This window comes from Xiphophorus couchianus, chromosome 19, assembly GCF_001444195.1.
Source record: "Xiphophorus couchianus chromosome 19, X_couchianus-1.0, whole genome shotgun sequence".
NCBI lineage: Eukaryota > Metazoa > Chordata > Actinopteri > Cyprinodontiformes > Poeciliidae > Xiphophorus > Xiphophorus couchianus.
The window spans coordinates 16,807,651-16,827,026 of NC_040246.1; the positions used below are offsets into that span (position 1 = coordinate 16,807,651).

Here is a 19,376-nt window from a genome sequence, read left to right on the forward strand (position 1 = left end):
AGAAGGTTGCCATCCCACTGGAGACTATTCAAGCGTTTGGCAATAGAAACAAGGTGGGAACTGATTTCTGTAAACATTAATTTTCTTGTACAATATTAATGCTATATAAACCGGAGTTAAAACGTTGTGTTGTCTTTCATACCTGAATGTTCCTACATGATAATGTTATCCTACACAAAATATTTATTGATAAGTATTTTCCTTTCTTTTAAATGCACTGTTCTGACCTAAACATGTTGCCAGATTGTGGAAACATGATTGATTTTTATTACCGAGTAACAGTTTGAGAGGCGAGCTGTATCTTTATCACTAATAATGTTCGATAAAAATGTATCAAAGATCTCAATTTATTAAATGTGTAAAGGTGCAGTTCATAAATAACTGAATGACCCATTTTTGTTGCCATCTTATAAAATTAAGCAAAAAAAGGACAGAAAGGTTTACAACAGAGAACAGAATCACTTGATGAATTCTCTAAACAAAAACTGGCAGTCCTACTCACAAATAAAAAGTGTGGGATAAAACAGGCGATTTGATGACGCTGCGACTGCAAAAATGGCTCACAACTTCAACACAAATGCAGATAAAACAACTGAGTTAAATGGATGAGGTGCCCGGTGTTGTGTGACAATGAAAAACCATGCAGTGAAATAAAATATTCACCCTGAACAGACTGATTTGGTTATCTAAGGACTTCATAACAAAAGGTCTTTTTTTATGTTTAAAAAACTAGAAACTGGGAGACAAAATAATATGAAATGTGAAAGAAGGAGCCGATGTCTCGCTGTTCAGGGTGGGCAGATAAATAGTAGATGAAAATGAACATGTAATTTTATCTTTGAAAGCTGAACGGCAAGACACAAAGCCACACGATACGCCAAGAGATGTGAGGAAACAGTTATAACCAACCAAAACATCATGCCACAGATGATGAGGCCAAAAGAATGCATTTTGGCACAGTTCGCGGAAAGACGGGAGTGAAATCTTGGCAACAAAACACCAGGAAATAGCATTGACTTCCCAACTGAAGGAAAAACAAAGTAAGAAAAACTAAAGCATGCAGCTTTCAATCACGCTAACATGATGTTAGGGTTAGAATGGTGTGAATTTCTGTGTAAACACATGACTGGATGACTGGGGCCCTGTCTTTGTCTTTCTTCACAAATCCCCATGGATCTCAGGCTTCACAGCACCGTTTGAATCCCCTTTTACACCACAAGATCACAGTCTGTTTGAAAACATTTGGGAATGACCCTTTGACCTTTGGTGAAGTTCTGTGACATATCACTTGATTTAAATTCATTTTGGCAGTGTATCTGGCAATCTATTAAACCAAATATTTTTTGGATTTGTCAAATATTTACTTAGCCATATAAATCTAGAAGATCCATTTTATGCCAACTTTAAATGTTTGGTAGAGTTTTAAATTTAGAACTAAACATAAAAGTATGAAACAGTGGTTCAACTACAGATAATTTTCCACAAGAATTGTTCACTTATTGCAGAAAGCATAAACTGTGCCCTAACTCCAAGGCCATATTTGTAAGATAGGTAACTCTAAACCAAAAACACAAATTTCAGGCATATAATCATATGATTTTAGGAAACTTAAGGGTTAAGTCATCTGTGATTCATGGAAATTAAACTGATATATTCTGAGAAAGAGACCTGTAAGTTCAAGGAAAGTTGCCATAAGTTTGAGGAAGGGAATTTGGGTTTTGAAAAAAACACCAACTGGCAGGTTCTATGAACAATGTAAATTTCACAAAGGTAAGCTGCAAGGTATTTATTTGCATTTCCTGACAGGGAATTCAAAATTTCCGGAAAGTGAATTGAAAGTTCTGAGAAAATTACCTGCAAAATTCAAGGAAGGTATCTTTTAAGTTCCCTGAAAATAGCCCATTAGTAGCAGGACAACTATGGGAAAGTAAGTTATCAAACAGAAAAATGTATGTAAAAATATTAGTTCTACCATGTATTAGGGACGCAAAGTACTGGTAACAAACATATAGTTGTATGCTTTCTACAAAGAAGTGTACATGTTCACACTTAATTGTTTCATTGTAAAGGCTTTTGTTTCATAGAGGAATGTCATTTTAATCATTTGGCATTATCACTGAAATAGGTCAAAACTACACTTTTTAATGTCAGGGAGATTCCCAATTTTTTTCAAATTGATTGATTAACTTATGTTATCAAAATTTTTGAATCTATTTGGATACAAAAAACAGAATAATGAGTACACCTAAGAGCAAAAGTATGACCCAAAGAAAGAAAAACCTGTACACAGAAATTCAATGATATCTGTTCTCTATCACATTTACCAGTGCAAGCTTCTAAATGTGAAAAAAACAAACACAAATGAGAACAAAAAAGACTGAAATTAAATCTGGAGACATTTCTCAATTTATCAATGGACATATTTTAAAATACAGTTTTTTAAATGAAAATCAGAAGAGCTGTGAACTGCAGGAGCGATGATCTAAAACATGATGAAACACATTTAGCAGCATCAGTGCAGAGAACATGGTTCACCTCCATACAAATTTGACAGATTTATGATGTAAATTCCACAAATGTTTTAACTCCTATTGTTCCTCTCAGCTGTCAACATTTGTATGTATTCTGGAAACCATGTTTACCACTTTAAAAGACCCCATGTGCAAGTGTAGATCATTTTATTAGATCTAACATCAGCTAGCATCACACTAATTTTCTTTTCAGATTTCTTTTTGAACATTCCAGTTTTACCTGGAACAAATTCCTGTTACTGCACTGGATGTTTTGCAACTAAAGCTGGTAAGAGCTTAAGTTACACTTTGTATAACCATGGGGGGTGATGCTTTGAGGATCATATGATCCACTGCTGCAGATGAGTGTGCACAAAGAAAGCAAGCAAATGCAAACTAACCTAGCCCACCTGGATGGATTGTTTCACACTCCTCCAAGTCTTCATCATCGCTTGAACACTCTGCAGAGGACACGATTTCCTCTGCCCCGTGCTTCTTCATCAGACCATACCACAAAGCGCATCCAGAGTGAGGAGAAAGCACAGAAAACAACAAACAGGGTGAACAGAGGAGTTTGGAGGTTTACTGATTGCCTCCATTGTCAATAACAGACCTTAGTGACTATTTATTAGTCATTAATAAATAACCATCAAATATTTAATAAGCATTGCTTGACGTGGTTAAGCAATGCTTGTTGCAGAAATAATTTTTGCTTGTAGTCCTTATCTGGTATCTGAAATATTTGTTTTTTTTGGCAAAACAAATACTGCGTTTGCAGTTTTAATGTCATTTTGACATTGTCTCCAGGTCATACAAACTAAATTCACTCCACACAACTAATGGAAAAATAGAAACTATTATGTAGAAAAATTTTAGATTAAAAAAAATGTTTATAGATCCTGACATATGTTCAGCATAAATAAAATGATACATATGATGTACGACTAATTGGTCTCAAAAACACTATGCAATGGAATATAAAATAATTAATTATGCCTTTTTACAACTTTGAAAAGCTTTTAATGTTTACATAGATACACTCACCAATTCACAGTGAATGACCAGATAAAAGCTAAGCACTACACAGCATACTAACAGAAATAAAATAAGCTTGGCAAAGGTAAGCTAAGCTATATCAAACTAATGTAAGCTAAATTAATACCCTGTACTTTTAATCAACATTTGGTTGTACATCACATTCTTCATTAAATATGTGTTTTAAACTGATGCTGTTTATTTATTTACTTACTCCCCCCAACCCTCTTTTATTTTTTAAAATAAAATCAGTAAAATGTGAAAACTGCCCTTTTTCTGGCTCTTTAGTAATCACCTTGTTAGACTTAAAATTGCTTTGTTAGACAGATGTATTTGCATCAATAATTTACAGGTCAGAGTTAAATGGCCTAAGAAAATAAAAAGTTCCTCTGAAAACTATTACTTACATAACTGGAATAAAAAGGAATGAAAAGGCATTCAAGGATACTGTATTTAAAAACTAAGACTCTTTTACAAAGCCTTGAGAACTAAGAGACCACTTTGAAAGAAAGTAAAAAAAAAAAAGACATTGACACAGTTTTGTTGACCGTCCCACCTGTACTGTGGAGGATCTGTGTTTCCGTGTGGTTGTTGTAGTGGTTGTGGTGGTTGACTCTAAAACGTTGCTGGATAACTCTGGAGTCATGGTTGTGGTCCTAGCTGAACCTGCCACACTGGATCCATTCCCCACCAGCCTCACACTGCCATTAATCTTGATGTTGACATTGGCTTCAGCTGCCATTTTCAATACTTTCAGGCCATTGTAATACAGACCCGCCAGCTGACCCTGAAAAGGTCGGCCTCTGTCGCTACCTCCAACTGTGATTGTTGCTTGAGTATTGAAAATTGTAAGCTGTCGTCCTAAAAAATGACATCCACAGCAAGAAACAATCATCAGCAAGAACGTTTTAATAATCATAAGTAAGCAATAGTAGTTAAAATTTATAGTTTATGGGATAATAATAGATGCTGTGTTGTCAGCCCTTAATGCAATAAAAATGTATGAACTTGTGACCAAATCAATGCTATATTCCACCAGTAGGCCATATCACTCTTAAACTGCTGTAGAAAAGAAAGGCAGAATAAAAGATTGTATGATGAACAACTCAGCAGGCCAGGTTCTAAAGGAAGGTCATTAATGTATCTCATTTTCTGTATCTGAAAATCAAGCTATAAAATCAAGTTAATTATATTTCTTTCAGTTAGGTGTGTCATAACCTAGTTGAAGGCTGGGGTACAGTTGTTAGGTATACATGTTGTATTGGCTCTAAATATACATTTGCATGTTAGTTTAAAGCTTTCATGAATTACCTTTTCTCCAAAAATATAACTTTTTTTATCAATAAAAATATATTACTTCACCATATTTTGAAGTAATATATTTCAATATATTACTTACTTACATTCTTATATTGTTATAACTTATTATTTCAAAGTTATATCATTCAAATTATAACATAAATGAACATATTTGTGTAACTAATAGAGGTACAAACAGGCTAGCTAAAGTCAAGTTTCATTTCTACTAACATGTCACCATGCATTCATTTATGATCAATAACATATCACCATGCACTGACTTATGAAGAATAAAAACATATGTGCATCTTGTTGTCTTTTAATTAAGGCTGATGATGCTTTATTTCACATTTATTGTTTCATTTGTTAATATTTATTTGGCTATTTCATACTTGTTCAGTTCTAATTTTCAGCCTATGCTATGATTTATTATACAAATACAAATTTATACTAAATATAAATAGCAACATTTATTTTGGTACATAAGAACAATTGGAACTACTTCAAAATCTTCGACAGAAGATTTTGAAGATTTTAAAGCAAGATTTTAAAGCATTCTACACACACAATATATAAAGTGATGAAACAAAGACATGCTTTTAATACCACTATTTTATGCAACTAAACATCAGGAATATAGAGACAAACAGAACGTTTTTATTTTAAATTACCTTTCTCTTGTAGCCATTCTTCTACCGGTCTGACATATTTGAAAGGAATTTTCTTATTGGCCGTTTGATAGCGTTCAATGTCGCTGTTCCCTTTGAAGTTTAAAAAGACATTTATAAAAACATTTACTGATATCAGCATTGTGAAAAACTCAAGAACACTTTACATCAGGTTAAAATAATTTTAGCTGGAAGATTTGTTTTAGATTTGACCATTTCTGCATAAAACAGTAAAACAATTCTTATATGTTAGCTAGAGACTATGTTAGTAAGTTCTTCAATAACCATGCAATCTGTTTATATATTCTAAGACATTCGTGTGTCCACTAGCTAAAGCAAAACTGAGGCTCCTGAGAGCTGATCACATATGAAGAAATGGAACCTGGTGTATTTGACCAAAAGGAATTATGAACCAGATTGATGGAAAGGGAAAGAAGATATAAAAAGCAACAGAGACCTTGGATGCCATTATTAAAATTCAAAGTTTCTTTTTTGAACAAGAACATGCATTGAGCCAAAACTTTAATTACACTAATTTTTGAGGCAGATGCTGTTCAGTGACTTCTTCAAGGTGTGGCACAACAATGTGACTCCACTGCCTCATTAGAGCTCTTTAAGCCGTTTGTTATGCAGGTGAGAATTAACCATTATTGCTGTACCTGTAGGGAAGTGTTCATTGATTGACCAGTTATCCACCTGCAGCGTAGCATTCCCACCATTCCTGGTAAAACGAACCACATGATACTTCAAATCATTCACCGGGGTGCTGCTTTCTTGAACAGTGATATCCTCAGTCCCAATGTTGAAGGTAACGCCAATCTTCCCTTGTTCCTGAAGTAAGGAAATACTATTGTTAAGGTACTGAGATGTTGGGAGTTCTCTTTATTAATGTTCTGTTTGGTTGAGAATTATTACTGAAATTTGAAGGATCATTACTTCATTACTTCAAGGATGATTTGCATATAATTTATGAAAGAAAGAGAGTTGATGAATCATGAATTGGGCTTGAGTTGAAGATGATGAAAGAGTAAACATTTACTGGTAAGAAAAAAAAAATCATTATGTTTAAGTACTTCATGAAGTAAAATGTTTCTGAAACAGATCATTTTTAACTTGAAGAATCATTGTTTTTTATCAGAACTCACTAGAAAGCTTAAATTCAATATTTATATTTGGAAACATGATGTCATCAACAAGACACATACCAAAGATATTCTTGTCAAAATTAAGAAAATAAATAAACATATGACTCCTGTTGCAATTTGCATGAAAATGAAGATAAAATGACATTTTTCAATGGACAGTTTTAATAATGGTCTGAATTAATATGCCAGAAATACGCAGAAAGCAAGAATGGATGGATGTTTATGATTACTCACTATATGCAGCATAAGATAGTCCCCCAGACCAGGAGCGCTATCAATTCTGACCAATATGCCATCTTTTAGGGATGTACTGAAACCAACAGTCAGCCTGTCGGTTCTGGTGCTCGGTCTCTCATTAGCTGGCCAGTTGAATGTAATGAGGCCTCCCCCTTTGCCAAAGATGTACATGGTTCCAGCTTAGGGGAACAGAAAATGAATTAGAATTGAAAAACCATCAGCAATAACAGAATAAGTAGCAAACTTGCCAGTATAACTAAAACCATATCACACCACTGAATATTCGATTTAAACACACCACTTATTTTGCCAAAAAAACTTAAACTCAAATCAAACATGTCAGATTCAGTAGGTCTTGCAGGAGTTTATGGCAACAGGCACCAAACAGGCACCAAGATGCTGTTGTATTAAATGAGCAGACAATAAACAGAAACTTAGATATATCCTTACCTTTTCTTATCCTAATAAAATACGCCAAGTGCCAATGTGTTTTGTCCACTCATATGTTCATGAAATTATTAAAGAGTGCCTCTTTGGAGAAACTGAATTGAATGTGAATGTACAGTACATGGAAGTTTCAATAAACTATTTGGACCACTTAGGGTTGGAGAATGAGTGCATCTGTATTCAGATAATTGCACTGGGGTGTGTTGTGAGAACGCTAATTTTCTGCACCTATTGAGCAAACAAAAATACACAATCTGACACATGTGTGAACAAACACAGAGGCTAGCTAATGCTAATGAGCAGGCACAGGCAGAGGAGGCAATTCTTGGCTCTGGTTGATAATGCTTGTCACAAAAGCACTTTGTTGCCTGAGCCAGAATCCCCTCACCCCTTCTCTCCACAAGCTGCTTTAGTCTGTGCAAATTAGTCACCTGATAATAACACTGCAGTTTTCTCTATGCCTGCTGAAGAATAAAAAAAAACTTTTATTCACCCCCTAAAAGAATATGCTAATACAGAATATGGGAGGACACTTCAAGTGTGTTTCCAAATAATCCCTCACTTGTTTATTCCACTTCTGACCTAAAAGGGAGATGTAAAGATCTGTTTATCTTTATCCGTGGGGAGTCACTGAACAATGAAATATTTACTGGGAGTCGGTTGTTTTAGAGTCATGGTCAGAGTTCATATTTCAAATACAATACATCAGATACCAAGTTGAACAAAAGTAATGAAAGTGGGTGCAGTTTCCTGCAAGAACTAATGCATGTGTTTGCACATCAAAGAAGACTATAGAGTAATGATAAGGTTCTGAGGAAATCTTTATAAACTATTCAAGGGACTTGCGTAAAACTGCAGTTTTCAAACTCAATACTTAAATCATGGGAAGAAGGTTCCAGATTATTTTATGAGAATTTAGGAAGAGGACAGCTGGAATGGGAAGGAGTGCTGCTTTTTTTCCCCCCTGAAAAACAAATATTTATATATCATGCTACTTTCACTTGATGGCAGTAAATAGTCAAAGCAGAATTTTGTATGAGCTGCACTGTGTTATGGATGCTAGTGTTCGTGCAATGGCTTTGTACTATACAGTAATAAACAGAGGCCAATATGGACAATATTCATGTTCTTTATCTTTTTATCACAAAAGATTAAAGTTTGTTTCCTAAAAATAGCTAGTTAAAGCATTTTAGCTCATTTAGCTCATAAATAGAAAGACACAAAGGCTCCTCTGTCATAATAGTTATAATAGTTATTTAAAAATTGCAGTTAAACCAAGGTACTGTTACCATGGTTATTGCCTTTCTGTGCAATTCTACTCACAAAAAAAGAAAAGAAAAATCTCTGCCTGCATAGTCTGAGCTTTCTCCTCTTGACTTGGATTGTCGCTGGCAGATTTTTTTTTTATCAGTGAACCGAAGGAGAAGCTGTAAATCTTAAACAAAAATCAGGACAGCTAACGTTGCTCTTTATATAAGCTGAAAACCATCCATCATCAGTGTGTCATAGTTTCAAATTATTATCTAGTGTCATGACGGCAAGGTTAACCAAAATAAATTTTCCTTAAAAAGCAAATATGAGTGACACATTTTCTGGTAATAATGGGAATGAAGAAAATATATTTAATGGTTTATAAGTCCAATCATTTTCATTGAAACAGAGCATTTGATTCTATCACGTGTTTGGTGAAATGCTCTTTAGCTTTCATATATTAATAGTTGTAGCGATTTAGTACGACTGTATTTTAGTGTGTTAAACCAATTATTGATCTTTAAATCTTAAAAGATGCACAAAATAAATATTTTGAGACCCTGTCATCCATTACATTTGCCCATTATACCTTGTAGCAACTGACCTTGGCCAGTGTCCTTGGCCCACATGCTGAAATATTTCCTTTACATTAACCAATTTGCCAATCTACTTAATCCTTGAATCTTGTATGCCCTATTGGCCACCTACTCTTAGTCCTACCTAAACAAAAAAAGCTGCCTCTTAAGTGCAACTCTAATAGGCTTGGGATAAATATCAAGGGCTACATGTCTTCTGTTTTGGCTGGGCCCTTCTTGAAAAATGATATGCAGTAATGATTGTCTAAAAGTATGGCACTGCATTCAGGGCCTTTGTGTAATTCTGTAATCGGCACCAGTAAGTGGGTGGCCGGTACAGAAGAATGAGAAAGAGACTACTCACTTGTATTAACATTGAACAAGTCAGTGAGTAGCATTCTGAGGCTAGTCACACACTGGATTGCCTATGTCCTCTGCTGCCCATTAGCCTGTATAAACTACCATTAGCAACAGCAGTACTGTATTTAACAGAGCTGAAGTTGGCTTCGAAAAAAGGCTAAAGCTGATTCCACCTAGTTTTTCACTATCCTTGAGCAACTTTAATCTGTCCTAGTTCACAAACTCAATACATAGACTCTTCAAACCTGGACTAGATTATCCAACACTAATCACTGAATATTTGAAACCCAGTACATGTCTAATAAAGCAGATAACCATCATAGTAATGGTAGTTGTTACCCTTTCTGTCAGTCTTTCCGTGTTAATGGACATCAGAGGAAGTAGTCACAGTTACTGTTTGTCTTGAAATTCTGGTGTTTTCTAAAGAGAACTAAAACTAAATATTTGCTTGCACCATAATACAATATAGCGCTATATGTATCAGTGTTATTAATGTGGTTGTGTGAAAGATGGCTTTACAAAACACTTTCTAAAGCAGTCAATAGAACGTGTCTCAGTCAGCTTTAACTTTAATATTTCTAAGTCAAATTATTGTGGGTTTAGCTTTTTAGCAAACCAAATTAGAAGCTTTACAAACCTTAAGTCAGGCTACTTTTACGTGTTGCCTGATGCATATCGCTGTAAGGATGTTGCACAAAGAAAAAATATGAAATTTTGGCACATAAGACCTAATTAATCAAGATCTAATTTAATTAAATAAAACAAATGCAAAAAAGATAAAACTGAAAGCTCATCAGTTCCCCCTACTGTAAGTCTATAAAACGTCGTACTGAGGAGAGGAATGCAGAATACAAGTTTTGGAGGAAAAATCTAAAACATCCTTGAACAACACTTCTTAATTTAGCAAAACCAACACTGACAACAGTCTGCCTTGCAGCATCCCACCAGCTTGCAAGAAACAAGTTAAACAATACAGCTATTGAGCATATTTCTTTTTCAAAACCAAGCATTAAACCCCAAACAGACCTACCATTTTTCTACATTATTGAACTCGAGATGGATAAGAAGTTGGAAGAGTAACATCTTGAAAGCTTTACGGATCTTGAAGTTTTACCACTTACCATGAGAACCCTTCAGATTTGCTGGAAAGCCGTAAATGGATACAGGCTGAGAGAAGCGATGCCTCCTAACATACAGTTGCTGATCGAATTGGTCTGTTGCCACTCGAGGTCTGTGGTTATAGGATGAGCTCTGCTCTGCAGATGCAGCACTACATCCTAAAATAAGCCACCAAATACAAGCACTGTGGTAGAGGACAGTCAGTCCAGGAAATTGACATGAACTCCTTTTCTTAGGACCCCGTAGTGGTAGAACACCAATGGGACACATGATGATGACTATTTAAAAAGTCACACTGTATGCCAGAATACTGCAATGAAATATTCTCATGTTGAAACAAATAAAGCTGATTAGGAGTCGATGAGCTACCAGTAATTCCAACAGTTCTGACTTTTTATGTCAGAGTTCATTAAACTTGGTCAACTAAAGGAACAGAAGCATCCACCTGAGAAGAGCATATGCTGCTCTGAAACACAAAATGAATGGCCCATAAAAAGTAAGGATGGATCAACACTTCATGCATCCTCCTCTGTTTGAAAGCTGTGGTTTCGCTGGTCCTCCTGACTGGATGCTCCAAATGTGCTTCACTATTCTCACAGCATCTCTCCATTCACTCCTAGAAAAATATCTTGAGGAATCCTTAGAAAGTAGATCACAAAATGGGCAACCCATTCGTAAACCTGAATTCTGTAAATCCACTGGAGTTTTTACTTTATCATGTTCCTCTTGTTTCTTCCTCTTTTTAATTCCAAAAGGGTTAAAATATCTCCTAAAGCACCTTATCTCAGTGACAGTAAAACTCCTTTTCTGTTTGTCGTCCAAATCCAGGTAGAGCCTTCATTTGATGTATGCGCTCAGTCTGGACACTCTGGCTGTTTAACGAAGGGAACAGCAATGAACTGGATCCCATAGCTGCCACAGGATGAAAGAGAGGGAGTGTGGAGTGCACAGGAGAGAAGAGGAGGAGGGGTTGGACAGCTACTGAGGAGGTGCTGGGAGAAATGACAGAGGTAAAAGAAAGGTAAAAGAGTGACTTCCAGGATGAAGGAATGTGGAGACAAATTCAGGATGCAAAGATGACAACTCGGGACAAAACAACAAAGGCATAGTTTGTTTACTCTGAGGTAGAATTTGAAAAAAAGGATGGATATGATTATCCTCATATCAAACTAGAGGATGAAAATAAAATAATTTTTTTCTTGTCTCTTATGAACCCATTTCAAATAATGGACTCTAAGGAATAAAATCACACTTTTTAGCTGAATCGTCAAAAGAGTTTCTTGCTTCTTTTGCAAAATTAATAGTAATTTGTCAGGATGAGAATAAAATAAAATTCTGATTTGTTAAACCACATTATCCAAAATTGCTCATCTGCAGCTGGACTTTTGAAAGCCTGGGGCAGCATTACATATGAGGGAATATTGCTTTTCAAATTGATTGACTTATATTACTCCATAAATCCATCAATACATCCATCTACCCATCTATCCATATTATCCTCTAAGGTTCGGGGTGAGAAGCATGCAGATAAATAAATTATGGGGTATTGTCAGCTAAAGCGGGGTTGACCACTGTTTGGCAGGCAGACTGCAGCAGGGAAGAAACTGTTCTGGCTGTGTGAAATCCGTGTCCTGATGACATAACTTCCTTTGGTCAACAAGGCCAAGTGGAATCTGGCACAATTTGGAGCTTTGCACTCTTCTCTCAAATGGTAAGCACATCATCCATGCAGGGATGGAAACACTGGCAATCAGTGTATTGATGAATTTTTACCAGTCACGGGTGTTATGGGGGGCTGGTGCCTGTCACCAGCAGACTTCAGATAGGAGGCAGGTTACACCCTGGACATGTCACCAGTCCATCATAAAGACAAACCATGTTCATACACACACTCATTGCTAAGGGTAGGCTTTGAGTGACCAATCAACTTAAAAGTCATTATTTTGGACTGTGGAAGGACACATTCACAAGAAGAACTTGGAAACTCCACGCAGAAAAACCTTAAGCCAGGATCTAAATGCGCTACCATTGTGTTATAAGTCAACAGTGCTAACAACTGTGCCAATGTGCCACCCGAACTCCATACCAGTAACTTCAGAAATACAGTCCACATTAATCAATTAGAAACCAAGACAAACTGCTTTACTGCTGCTGTAAAGCATTTTAAGATTTCTTCACAAAATTATGCTATCTTACCAGAAGTTTTACACAGAATGAAGCCTACAGCAAAACTCCGAGGAATAAACACTATTTACATAAAATATATAAATTAGATATTTGTAAAATTTTCCTTTGAAAGGCTGCTCAATACAAACTAAGCATATAAAAAATAACATTTTTTAATTGAAAAACCCTTTTTGCTACTAAATTATTAAATAAATAAACATGTGCTCAACAATAAATGTATTTATTGTTTTTAATACTGTACTGTACACAAAACACATATAAAGTAGTTATTTGTAAGAACAGACCACTCAATGGAAATTGAGCTGTCATAAACATTTTTTATTCCCTACAGAAAAAAATGAATGCACAGATAGTATAAATTAATTTGTGTAGACTAGCTGCTTACTACTGTAATTAGGAGATGCCTCGATTACAACTTTTGTTTCAGCCTTAATTTTAAGACAGAAACAACTAACTTCTTCATAAGTGCATTTTTTTTAAATAAAGAAATATTCCCAACTCTAACGTGTTTTTTCAGCTCACAATAATAGGAAGGCAATGAGATACAGATACAAGATTATGCAGGTGCTGTTCTAACTTGGCGTCATGAATTATTTAATTTGTGGACTTCTGAAATGACCTTCATCTAGAGGTATGTTTGTATGATGTCTTCATCCTTGTGACACACCTCAAATTCGAATTTTGAAAGTCAACTTTGATGGCTGCAGCCAGGAAGGCCTTTTTCTGCTTTTCTGCCTGAGGGGATAAAGTGGGGGAAGCTGAATATAATTTTGGGAACATGAAAGGACCAATCAACCTGCTCTCCCCTCTGCATAACATTACAGACCACATACCTGCATTTGATAAACTCACTTTAAAGCTTGTTTGTTTTCCTGCATCTTCTGCAACAATCAAAAATGTTTATTATACTGTTGGAAATTGGAAATGTAAGAAAATAATAATAATAAAAAAAGCTGGTTCAAGGCCATTGCAGGATATTGCATCACTCCATTTTGCCAAAGTCACAGTCGTTGATGCCATTTTAACTGAAGCAACTTTAATCTTGGTTTAGTTGCACAATTTTGTGCATGTGGATGTACTAAGACTGTTTGAAAAAAACACGTGTGTGAAGCCTGGAAACTATTTTGTTGTTAAATAAGACATGTTTGAACATTTAGTCACTTAATGTCTTGCTTTAGCGCTCAGTGTGTCCTCACTGTGCAAAGGCATCACTTCCACATTTCCAAAGTTATATGCATTAGGCTTTATCTGAAAAATTTTATTACCTGCGGAGACAGATAGGTTGTTTTCACCTTGTGAGCCTGTCTTTGTGCGTCGACCCTCTGGGTTTATGTGCCTATTTCAGAGTCAACATGATAAAATGTGGCTGCAAGACGCAAGTAAAATCGATTGTTTTCTTTAAAGTTTGTGAGTCTACCGATTAAAATTATTAACCTAATTAATCGTAAGGTTTGTAATTAATCATATTTTAATTTTCAGTTGAAAAACCAATTTTGCTGATAAATTCTTAAATAAATAGACATGGGCTCAACAATAAATATATTTAATGTTTTAAATACATTATTTAGGTTACTCAACCATCAGATTAATGTAAGTGACATTAATCACTCAGTTTTGAAGTGTTGGAGGAACCCCTGATCACTCATGTAGCTTCTTTAAAAGACTAAGTGCTTATGTGTCTAAGTTTAACAATGTGAGGAAATCATAATTTTGTATCTATTCAGTCCATATTTTATTGTATTAAAAAAAATTGTTACAATATGTTAACAATATTTTCCTTTATTAAATACCAGAGAAAACTATCAACTGATCATTTGTCCATGGATAAGATGGACAAATAAATGATTGACACATGGCAGCCATTTTGATTAGCTCAACACCTCTGTCTTTGCATCTGGGGAGAGTTGATTGCAGCGCACATAATTTCATCGAATTGTTTATACTTCAAAGGAGTCCACACCTCCAGCAAGCAATTGTTTCTCAACAACCAAGGGTCCAGACCCTGTGTGCAAAGCAAAGCGTAGAACAACTGGCTGGTTTTTGCCAGGCAGCCCATCTTTCCTACGCCACTGAAACACAAGGTAGAAGAGCAACAGGGTAAAAGGATTATGGGCATAATATTTGTTAAAATAATTTACCTTTCACTAACTAGTGTATTTAATTTTTTTTATTTGCAAGATAAATTCTAAAAATATAGGATTTTTATCACAGCTGTACTTATCTTTTCTGAGGGAATGTTTCAGTTAATTAAACCAGCAAACAAAAGCTCTTTAATTAAATAAAACTTCTTTTATAAAAGTGTTTTATCTGCGTTTCAGAGGAAATCATCAGTCATGCAAGCCTTATCAGTGCAGAGGTTTCCTACTCATTAATCATAATGTTTCAAACTAATCATAACTGTGTGCAATGTTTTTGGAAATTGTCAGTAGGATAATTTAGGCTCACGTCTTTTGCTGTTGAGAAATGAAAAGATGGAATGTAAAACAGTGACACTGGGTCCAAATCTGCTAATCCTGTCCACAGTTTCTGCTAAACTTTGTGTGCCAGCGACGTCCTTCCTTTTATCTGGGGGAAATAATTAGAGGACGACCTCTGTTTCAGAAAGCAAGGTAATTCCAAAGCCGGTAAAATCTGTGAGCTGGGTGTTGAAACAAACACAAAAGTTCCATTAAAGGAAAATTAAGAGCAACAAAGACGATGCCTCAGCAGAAATATACAGCAAAGCCTGTCACATTAACATAAAGCATGGCCCTCAGAAATTATTAGCCTCTCTAATCTCCTAAACCTTTAGACGCAGCATTGCACTGTTCAAATGACCTGTCCGCTGTGATGCATGGCCGTTTTTTCCCCCCCACCAGCTAAAGAACACCAGCTCCACCTCCTCCCACAACCACACATTCTTTAGTTCCTACTCTCCTGCTTTTTATTTCACCTCCTGCTCCAGATTTATGTGGGTTGGAACAGCAAAAGGGCAAAGATTAAACAAACAACGGCTGAGGAAGACCACCAAGGTGAAGGACAACAAACACATTATCCTCCGCTTATCAGCAGCACATTAACACAGCTCATTCAGTACCTGCTTTACCCAGCGATAAACCAGGACGAATCAACTTCTCCTTCATCAACCTCACATATCTGTAAAAAACAATTTAATGACATTAGGCCATATCAGTCCAACAACCAGGGGAGGAGGAGCAGCTCTGCAGGTTCATGGATGCACTTGGTGCTGATGATTAGTCTTGAGGTTGGTAGATCAATGAAGGATCCAGTACACAGCAGAACACATATAAAGGTCAGTGAAGAGGAAAATAGACTCTCTGTCACCCTGCCAATCGCTCTGATTGCCTGCCAGTCTGCTCACTTGTGACCAGTTACCCCCCCTCATCCCATTCTAACGATTTCCTGCTGCAGTAGAAAATTTGTTCACAGCCTCTAAGAAATTAGCATTTTACTGCTTAAAGTCATAAGAATAAAAAAAGAACACCCATTTTTGATTGAGAAGGTTTATGCATCAAGGCACTAAGAAAGGTCTATTTCCCTAGGTGGAAAAATCCCTTTTAGCAACAATAACTGTCTTTAGGTATTTTCTGTATGAATATATCAGTCTCTCATCTTTGGAATAATTTTGATCGACTCTTCTTTCCAACATTGCTTCAGTTAATTGAGACAATTCAGACAATTATTTATGCACAGTTCACTTCAGGTCCCATTGCACAGTTTTAGTATGATTGTGCTCTGAACTTGGCAGAAACTCCCTTTTTCTTTTTCACACATTATGTTGCAGATTTCCTGCCATGTTTCTGATTATTGTCTTAATGATTAGCTCCTCACTTCATCTCCGGACATGGAGATTCGGTGAGGTAGAGTCCGACCACCCTATAGAATATAGAAAAACCTATAGAATAAAGTGGCTGAACGTAATTCAGCCACTTTATCCAGGATCACTTTTGCCTCTGCGTGGAAACACAGATAACATTGAATGGTAAACTGAGTGCATTTCTTGTTGAGCTAAACTTTTTTCTTTACCTCAACAAACCAGATCAATGTTTACATTATGGCAGATAAGGCCCATCGCACTATCCATCTCAAATTCTATCCTCCAATCATTGATGAACAAGACTACAAGACGTTTATTTTTTTCTAGTTGACATCATTTGCCTAGCAGTTAGAGAAACTAATCTTTTCCCATAACACTCATATAGCCATACTAGGTCATACTAGTCTTTTTTTACCTGTAACATAAACACTGGAGATTGTAAGGTCTGAGATTGTGCTCTAGGATTTTTTTTGCAATTCCTGTTAGCATTGGGTGGTATGCCCTTGATATATAAATATCTGGAATGTTCACTCCTGTTGACTTAAAGACAATAACTTTAGGTCAACTTGAACATTGGCTGCTAACATCCTAATATTCAGCATCCATTAAGAATTGAATGTAGTAAATTTGACAATGAATGTACATGGGAAGTTTCTGATAAACTTTAGAAACACTAAGTAGTAATGCCCTGGAGATGAAAGCTTGTTTGATTTTGAGGTAAGTGAGCCACTTCAATTCAGTTTATTTATATAGAACCAAGCCATAACAAATGCCCTCTCAAGGAACTGTACAAGACAAACAGGTTCAATTCATATTCATAAAAATGCTCCATCCCTCCAGCCCTTCGACTCTCCTAATACACATAGCCTTCTTTCATTTTTCTCTTATTTCAAAAGAGCCACACAGACATAAATTAACTCAGTCCAATTCCACAGTCCCTTTATTTTTCCAGCATTCCATTCATCCCCATTTTTTAAGTTTATTGCCTTACTTCACAAGTTCATCTTCTATAGGTCTCCTCACAGTTATGTGAAAGCCTTGTGATGGATATGCAGTCCAGCTCCAACAGTTATGGACACCTTCAGGTCCTTATAATGGAAGGTGTAAAATTCTACCATCAGAGCTCAGAATCATTACAGTGGATACCAAAGCTTTACTATTAACTAAGGAAGTTATATTTGTGTTGTACTGCCTTTTTACCATCAAACTGGAAAGTGGTAATTAGCTTATTAATTTTCAGTGTCATTTAATGTCTCTGGGAAAATACGGTATATGAAAAATTTGTTTGAAGAATGAATCCTTTGCCTATCCTGGGAAATGATTCCATTACCATCTAAATAAGCAAAGCACAATAGTTCATAATCAAATAATATTTTAAATAATTAAATATATATACACAAGTTTAAGTAAAAAACATAAAAACAAATAAGAAGCTAAAATGTCTTACACCACTTTTACAGGTAGATATGAAAAAGTTATCTTAAAGGATAAGGGAAGTTCAAAATTTGAAAACAAATTTTTTATCAAAAGCTTTCTTGTTACTTGGTCTCTCTTTATAGTTTAAAAGAATGAGCGTCACAGTCTAATTGGGAATTGTAATTCCTGACAGTAATTTTGAAGAGAAAATTTGAAAAGAATAACAATAAGGACAGGAATTCAAAGAACAAACAGTCTTTGGTTCCATCAGCTTCTCACACCAGAGCCACCTTGATGAAACATGGAGGAGTTGTTCTATTGAACTAAAACAGCCAGGTTTTTTTATACTGCAAATATTTAATTTAATTCTGTTGCTTAGGTGCATGTACTGTCAGGGGATGCAACATCAACAATGACTGTGACCGTTCACTGAAACGAAAGGAAGGCAAACAAGGAAATTGGAGACACATGAAACGGTAAAGTCAATTTCCAATACTGAGGTTAAGTCGTTGACAGGCAATGATGCAACCTTATGTCAATGTAGAGTCAGCTGCCTGTTTCAAAGGAATATTGTAGATGGCTTAAGTGCATTCATGTTTGAGCCTGTGAAGAAAAACAGGTCCCATAAATTGTCTCTGAACACTTAAATGTTGTGTTGGGCCATGTTTAAGCAAGTATTTTCCCAGACGCACAAAGTTATTGTATTTCGCTATATTTTCAACTTATAAGAACTCCCAAAACAATGAGATGTGTCCAAATGCATGAGTGGAGCCACATTTCTCTTTGACACACATGGAAAAGAACAAAGGGGAAATAAGAGAAACCACAGAAACTATGAACAAAATGACGAGAAAGAACCGAAAAAAACAGTTTTGATTTATATTGTTAGTCCTCCCTCCTGCTGTCCCTTCTTCAGTCAGCTCTTTTCAGCTGTTTACACCCAGAATTTGATCATTTTCATCTATAACTCATGACCATAGGTACACATCAGAAAATGGTCCAGGAAGTGAGATGTTCATCTTTTCTGAACATCTCACTATCTTACGGCTTGTAATCTCAATAGCAAATATAAGCAGTATCATCAAGATACTGCTTATCTTGATGATACTTGATTAAGTTAATGTTTGATAAAACATTAACTTCATAATGTTTTATCAAATCATCCATAACAAAACAAAAAAAAAAAACAAGGGCAGAGCCATTTGTGGAATAAACTTTAAAGTAAAAAAGGGCTTCCTCTATATTTCTCTTTTTTTGGCATAGGGCACTTTCAATCTTTGACAGAATGAGTTCTGATAGGAAACACGATT

The 19,376-nt window shown here is 35.7% G+C and overlaps 1 protein-coding gene across 10 annotated transcripts in view; it reads right to left on the bottom strand.

The window, feature by feature from the left end:
* nrxn3a (neurexin 3a) overlaps nt 1-19,376 on the bottom strand; it is a 123,728-nt gene that overhangs the window by 11,549 nt on the left and 92,803 nt on the right. For 3 of the 10 annotated variants that reach the window (XM_028000328.1, XM_028000331.1, XM_028000334.1), the window contains exons 19-23: nt 6,892-7,073; nt 6,172-6,343; nt 5,516-5,605; nt 4,102-4,406; nt 2,921-3,005 (exon numbers count right to left, since the gene is read on the bottom strand). In XM_028000328.1, the coding sequence (XP_027856129.1) occupies nt 2,921-3,005; nt 4,102-4,406; nt 5,516-5,605; nt 6,172-6,343; nt 6,892-7,073 (834 nt within the window). Of the gene's footprint in view, nt 1-2,911; nt 3,006-4,101; nt 4,407-5,515; nt 5,606-6,171; nt 6,344-6,891; nt 7,074-19,376 lie in introns of all 10 variants that reach the window. The other 7 variants (XM_028000326.1, XM_028000330.1, XM_028000332.1 and 4 more) reach the window with 3 other exon arrangements.